A 7,476-nucleotide genomic window follows, 5' to 3' on the forward strand; every position below is an offset into this window, starting at 1 on the left:
TACTGGAAATGTTTTTGATGAAATAACTCGACTGAAGCAACTCCTGTCAAAGACATTTGAGATCAAAGACTTGGGATATTTAAGGTACTTCCTAGGGATGGAGGTAGCAAGATCAAGTAAAGGAATTTTTGTCACCCAACGAAAATACACTTTAAACCTCTTAAAGGAGATTGGAATGAGTGGATGCAAACCTGTTGATACACCAATGGATGCAAATTCATAACTTGGTATTAATCCCGAAGATGAATCAGTTGATAGCGACAGGTATCAACGGCTGGTGGGAAAATTGATATACTTGACTCACACCCGACCATATATTAGCTTTGCAGTTAGCGTGGTAAGTCAATTTCTGAACAAACCTACTAAGAAACATATGGAAGTTGTGTATAGAATATTGAAATATCTCAAACGCGATACTAGAAAATGCCTTATGTTCAAAAAAAACCATGACCAGATCTCTAGAAGTCTACATTGATGCAGATTAGGTTGGATCCCCTATTGATCGTAAGTTAACATCAGGATATTGCTCCTACGTATGGGGAAACTTAGTAACCTGGCACAGCAAGAAACAACAAGTTGTGGCTTGAAGTAGTGCTGAAGCTGAATTTTGATCATTGGCCTATGGAATTTGTGAAGGAATTTGGCTAAAATACCTTCTCGTTGAACGTCAAATTAAGACTGAAGGTACTATAGAAGTATTGTGCGATAATCAATCCACCATAGTCATTGCAAGAAATCCAATACATCATGATAAAATGAAGCATGTCGAGATAGATCGTCATTTTATCAGTGAAAAGATTGAGACAAATACTATCAACTTGAGGTATGTGCCGTCCCGACAACAAGTCGCCGACATATTAACTAAGGCTTTGCATCGAACAAACCTTGGTAGACTAATTTCCAGGCTTGGAATGGCTAGCATATACTATTTGGCTTGAGGGGGAGTGTAGGAAATCAAGCTAATTATGCATTTGTAAATTAGAGAATTAATTTAGATTATTTCCTTATACCTTGTAATTTTATTCTTTCCTTATAGGTGTAGATTGACAGCTTAATTTCAGCATACTAATTGATAATCCTCTTGTATATATTGAATCTTTCTCGATCACTCAAATATAAGAAAAACATATTTTTTTTCTATACCTAGCTTCACTCTGAGTTGGGAATTATTATTGTCAGTGAAGATAATGGATGTTTCAGAAAATATGGATTCTTCAAATATCTTGCCAAGGTGGAATTTGTTGGAATTTTTTTCGGCAAGATGCGGAATCCCATATCGATTATTTTGATGGAGGGGAATGGGCTCCTGAGTTATAAAAGGAACCTATCTCCTTTGTTTTTAAATGTCCCAATTAGAAATACTTAAAGGTTATGTGTACTAACTAATTAAATTCCCTCTTTGCATTCTCTAGTTTGAGAGTGGGAAAAAAGGGTGTGAGTAGTCAAAAGCTTTAAAGATAGTGATTTTGTAATTGGGATCGGGGAGAGATCTTTGTGTGATTGTAGCAATTTTTCACGTAGTAGAATTTTTCTTATCGGTGATTTTTTTCCGAGTGGGGAGTTTTCCACATAAATTCTTGTTTTCTTTTAATTTCTTTGTTATTTTTTGCTTATTCCTGCCATAGAAGTGGGAAGCTCTTTCCCAATAATGTCTTATATGAAGCTATTGAATATATAACGAACTATTGACACGAAATAACAGTGAACCTGCTTTAGAAAAACAAATTGGTGATATTACCTGCCCCATATTTGAAGATAACACTCGTTCATATTCATCAATTTCCTTCTGAAGCCACCTATCACGAGCAGCTTTACTTGCAAATTGGGTGGCACGACCTTGTTTTTGATAAAGAATACTGAGCTTTTTTTCCCGTTCCATTATTCTACAAAATTCATGAGATATGCCAAGGTGCAACAACTTAGCCACATACAACAAATATGCAAGCGTTGACTTGATATATGAGTCAAATTGAGCCATTATCTAGAACTGAAAATAGAAAATGTGATAACTAAATATAAACTCAATGGCATCAAGGTTTGAACCCAGTCAATTCTTTATTATCTATCGTCTCTCCTCTTCTTTCTTATTCTTTTCCTTGGGGTGGAGATTCATGAAACAAGAAAGGGAACTTAATTAAAGCACTAGAAGAATCCCATATACAAACCCTTTTGATATTTCCTTCTCCTCTATGATTTGATTATCGTAAATTGGACTTATTTTGTCAAGCTCATCGGAAGAGTCTTGGATTTCTCTTTGTAGCATCTGAAGCTGCCTCCCTGCATCCTCCTAGAAGCATGTTAAAAAATATTTTTTAAAAAAATTAAAATGATCGTATGGATATTTTCAGTGGAAGTGGATGACCCAAAAGTGATTGAAGAAAGGTGTTCCCATAATAATACCTTAGCCCTCATGTTTCCAGAGATTTTCTCTTCAAGGTCTTTAACATCAAGTTCAAGCTTTGTGTGCTTTTTTATAGCTTCTGTTCGCCTCTTCTCCATTGCCTCTTTCTCTTTAACTAAACCTTGAATTTCCTTGGTCAACTCTTTCAATTTTTTGTCAAAGTCCTTGGACCTTTCATGAGCATCCAGAACACTGTTATACATTTTAGTAGATGTTTCAGAAACCTTGGCTCGAGCTTCATCTACCTGAGTATAGTTAAATTTTGAAGTGTTAGCATCATTACGTGTATATGCACATGACAAAGAACAAGAAGATTTGCATAATGGACACCACGAAGAAAACCCCTGTTACCCTCAAGGTAGCTAGACATGTCACACTTGATTGGCATACATTCTAAATCCATGTCAAATAAGTTCAGGCGAGTAAATTGCTTCCCACGAGTCACCCCATGAATGAAAAATAAATTACTGGCTAACAAGGTCCATCCCAATCCAAAGTTCCATAACAGCTAACCTCCAAAAGTTTCTGACGAGCATCATGAAGTTCTTTGTCATAAATAGTAAATTCCAGGGCTTTTCGCTGCTTATCCAACTGTTGATATTTCCTAAGTTCTTCTTTTTCTTCATCTAGTTCTTTCAATCTCTCATCGAGATACTGAACAACTTGAATTATCTGCTTTCTTTTATTGCCTGATAAGCAAAGACAAACCGAACGTAATTAAGTGTAAAAAATATCACTCAGTTTATAATAACATCATGGTGAAGACGTACTGGTGTCATGCATTATTTTCAAACTTTCCCGTCTTCTCTCCTCATAAACTCTAGTACCACCGATTTCCTTGAGTAAATCCAATCGCTCGGAGTCCTTCATCAATGTCAATGATGCTATCTGTGCACAATTAGAAAGAAAATAGAAGTTTAATTATAGGAAATAAGATCAACATAAAAACTGGAGTATTTATATTTAACATGTAATGATGTAAAATTATACTCCTACCTTTCCTTGCTGCACAACATAGTAAGGATTTGAGCGAGAAAATCCAGCACTTTCCAATAAATTCATAACTTCTGTTTTCCTATAAACCATTATTGCTCAAATCATAAACAGATAATGAAACAATTCTTCTGAAATCGATAGGGAAGGGGAGGATGAGAGAGGGGAAAAGTTTCTAACGTAATATGCTTCCCGTCTAAGAAATACTCATCCTTTTTCAGCCCAATCGTTCGACGCAAGCGCACCTCTTCCTTGTCTACCTTTAAAAAAACAAATAAATACATGTATGGCTCATCAGTTAATAATTTGGATGGATGTGCAAATGTTTAATTTGCAATACCAAAAACCGTGGAGAATGAGATGTACTGCAAAAAAGAATTATATACACACACACACATATAACCATGAGGGAAAGAAGATACTAGATGGGGAAAACATGGATTTGTAAAAGTTCAAAAAGAGATAAGCTTAGGAAAACTTGAAAATAAAATAACATTTACAAACTAAAAAATATCTAATTTGTTAAACTAGCAGCAGACAAGTATAAATAGGAAACCGACATAAAAATCAATGTTTGTTTGTCACAAACAATATGTATCAATAATATGACTATTCCACACATACGAACTATAACTTAAAATCTAAACTCTAAAAGAAAAAAGAAAAAAACTGTTTGTACAAGAGAGGATAGCAGGCAGAAAAATCTTACTGGTATGCGGTTATCAGTATTATCAAACACAATTTCCACAAAAGCAGTTAAAACTTGGTGCCCCGCACCTTCCTGTACAAAATTTATCACAAGATATGTAAATTAGAGAATGAAGAAAATCTATAGTTGAAAATAAAATATTTATTAGATTTAAAACATGAAAACACATACGTGGAGCAAAGCATGCCTCTCTTCACTCCTCAAATTTTGGAAGAGGTCGCTGAGTACAAACCGTATAGCTATACGACATCCAGACCAAATAATTAAGTTAACAACCACCAATATCTTAGCATAAAAACTACCAGAAACTGAAAGGTAAAAAAAGAGCAAAAATGGTGATGCTCTTACCATGGAAAAAGTTAGTCTTCCCAGATCCATTCGCACCAACTGCATAATATGTTGAACAGAAAGATAAGATGTTCATAAATGACAATTCACGAAGTAAGATCAAATTGGAGTCTCAAAAATCAGTGAAAATAACAATTACTAATACCGTAACAAATTTGATGGAAAAATTAATTTCCATGAAAGTGAGAAGTTTTTCCAAACAAATTTTAAAGGAAACGTTAATATCCATAAATGACATTTCCATGATTATGAGGTTTGGTCCTTGGGGAGGTTTCATGTATCACCTTGAGCTTCGACCTTGAATATTTTCTTTTTTGTAATTACTCGTTAGACAACATCTTACTTAGTCGGTACCCCTTTCTCTAGTAGAGTGTTTTGTGGGCTTGGTTTCTTTTTTGTACACCCTTGTATTTTTATTTTTTTTTCTTTTTTTTTTCCCTTGATGCAAGCACTTGATTCTAAGGGAAAAAAAGTGAACACAACATACATAAGATGAATCCAAAAATATGTCAATAACACATGTCATGACTGACTGATGAATAGAAGTGCTGCAATGTCTTGATAGGCATTTATAGAAATCAAGAAGAATAAAAATAAAATGCAGGTCATATCAGGTGAGTGGACGGTAGTGGCACTAGGAAGGGAGCAACAAGCATTTGAGACCATACACCCAATTGAACAATCACAATAAACACCAAAGAGAGAACTTTAAATAAATGTAAGCATACACCCAAGATTATTGTGTCCTTACCAACACAGTTTACTTTTGAACTGAAAGGCTCGGTAGCAACTTGTTCTCTATAGCTCTTAAACCCTTCAATAATAACCTAAAAGAGAACTTGATGATTATTTACATGTATATCGGACCAAAAAATTTAATAATAACGATAATAATGTTCAATAAAATGATGCACGACAGATCGACTGTTAATTACCTGCTTTATGTGCATCTTGCAGTAGCGGACTACTCAATTTCTATGAAACAGACGGGGAAAAAATGTCAGTAACTTTCATACTGAAGACATCAGTAAGATGAGCTTGAAACTAATACTATGTCAACCAAAATGGAAGAAATCCAACAAAAACAAGCTACATCAATGCAGCGTAAGTACAATAAACCAGCGCCAAAATAACAATGGAATTAGAAGACAAACCGGTCAAATTGTAGTGTAGGGTTCAGTTGTAAATCAATTTGAATTTCCTCGCGAATTCACTTACACCGGAAAACGTCGAGCTCTCTAACAGTTTAGAAACAGAAGAACCGTGCTGCAAATTTTCAGTTTGAGGCAACAATAAGAGCTCACGTAGACTGAGTGAAATGGAGCAGTTTCGGCTGAGCTTATACATAAATTACAGTAGACGAATTGGCTGATGGTGGAGTGATAGAGTGGAGTGAATCAAATTATGACGTTACCTTGTGATTCCGCAAATTAGGGCGTATGAGAAATGTGCTGACGGTCGCGTCGAGGTTGAGAGCGTAGATTCAATTGGGGCAGGAGAAGGCGCGAAGAGCAAAAGGCGGCAAATCGAGAGCTGCCGGAATTTGTTGTAAATTGTAATTTACATTGCGTTTCGTCTGTGATATGCGAACCGAAGCATTGACCGGTCTTGATTTTCTTTGGTACACAATTTTCGGGAAGTTAATTTTATTGTTTTTTCATTTGTGTCGGGAAGAAAAAATGTATTTTTGGATCATTATTATTCAGTTTTCATCTGAAAATTAGTTTAATTCACACTTCAATCTTCTGTGATGAATTTTTCTTTTATTACTCTCGTTCGTTTTTTTCGCGACGAGTTTATTAGGATGGACTGGGCATTGATTCTCCAGTTTAAGGATATAATTGATTAAAATATTCATTTTTAATGCCTAAAATGATTTTTGTCCACAATTTAAAATTTGAAAATTTTGACCTACTGCTAATATTATCGTCAAGCAATTTTACCAAATTATCCTGGTTTATTTTTCCTATTGTCCTTCTTCTCTAACACGACCAACTTACTTCTTCTTCTCTCCCTCTATTCAGATTTTATTGCATAGTGAGACCACTCGTCGAAGAACAAAAACACGAGAGTGTAAGAGAACGAGAGAGAAGAAATGGAGCAATAAAGCGAGAAAATGAGAAAACTCATTTCGCATGCACAATAGTTTCGTTTTTGTAATTTTACCTAATTTGACGGCAACAAATGGTTAAAAATTTGGGGAGGGGGTAACCTCATTTTAACAAGCCAAATCTCATTTATTACCCAAAATTTGGGTCATCCATACAAAAATCATAAGTTTAAACTATTGTATGTTTAAGTAGGCAAGACCATGATTGGTAACTATTTGATTTTTTTTATTTTTTATTTTTAAACTTGTGTTTGTTTACCCACAAATTCTTACTAATCTTTATGCTTACTATATAAACTTTTGAGTTCAATAGACAATTATTAAAAACAAAAATTTTAAAAATAAATTTAAAAAAAAAAACTCTTTTATATATTTTAAAAATTGGCATTGATTTTAAACCCACTCATAAAGTATAGAGAACGAAACATGAGTGATGTTTAATTTAAAAATAAAGATAAAGGGATAGGACTGGATGTTTAACTTTCAAATTTTATTGTATATACTATTAAAAAAATTGTTAGTATTCACGAATGCATAGAATTATGTTTTTTAAAAAAACAATGTGCTATTGTTGCCATGGCTTTACGATGTAGAGCGGTCGATGTTGTTCTAAAAATAAAATAAGAGGTTCAGGAATCTTTTGTATATGAGAAAGGTATAACACCTAGGACACTCATTCCAATAATGAAATTAGTACATTGTATTTGAGTTTAATTTGGTATCTTGACTTCCTAATAGAAACAATTTTAAAATATTTTTTTATATTGTTTTCTTAAGAATATTAGGCAAACCAACATCTTAACCTCTCAACTTTTGTGACATAAAAGTCATAAAAGTTTTTTTCTGTTTAATATTTTTGGAAGATGATTTTGGTTTATTTAAAAAGGTGTAATCTTTTGCAATTTTTTTTTTAAG

General features: G+C 33.9%; 1 protein-coding gene across 2 annotated transcripts in view; it reads right to left on the reverse strand.

The window, feature by feature from the left end:
* The window catches only part of TTN7 (Structural maintenance of chromosomes (SMC) family protein), a 39,006-nt gene extending 32,742 nt beyond the window's left edge, over positions 1–6,264 (reverse strand). For both annotated transcript variants that reach the window (XM_090306451.1, XM_090306450.1), the window contains exons 1-14: positions 5,866–6,264; positions 5,606–5,717; positions 5,387–5,426; positions 5,203–5,278; positions 4,452–4,490; positions 4,275–4,342; positions 4,104–4,175; positions 3,575–3,654; positions 3,398–3,476; positions 3,172–3,289; positions 2,915–3,090; positions 2,401–2,646; positions 2,166–2,287; positions 1,739–1,883 (exon numbers count right to left, since the gene is read on the reverse strand). In XM_090306451.1, coding sequence (XP_090162577.1) covers positions 1,739–1,883; positions 2,166–2,287; positions 2,401–2,646; positions 2,915–3,090; positions 3,172–3,289; positions 3,398–3,476; positions 3,575–3,654; positions 4,104–4,175; positions 4,275–4,342; positions 4,452–4,490; positions 5,203–5,278; positions 5,387–5,401 — 1,236 coding nt within the window. In that variant the 5' untranslated portion in view covers positions 5,402–5,426; positions 5,606–5,717; positions 5,866–6,264. The remainder of the gene's footprint in view (positions 1–1,738; positions 1,884–2,165; positions 2,288–2,400; positions 2,647–2,914; positions 3,091–3,171; positions 3,290–3,397; positions 3,477–3,574; positions 3,655–4,103; positions 4,176–4,274; positions 4,343–4,451; positions 4,491–5,202; positions 5,279–5,386; positions 5,427–5,605; positions 5,718–5,865) is intronic.
* Positions 6,265–7,476: the final 1,212 nt, after the last annotated feature.

This window comes from Benincasa hispida, chromosome 10 (assembly GCF_027475165.1).
Source record: "Benincasa hispida cultivar pf3 chromosome 10, pf3_genome.v1.1, whole genome shotgun sequence".
In the NCBI taxonomy this organism is placed as follows: Eukaryota; Viridiplantae; Streptophyta; class Magnoliopsida; order Cucurbitales; family Cucurbitaceae; genus Benincasa; species Benincasa hispida.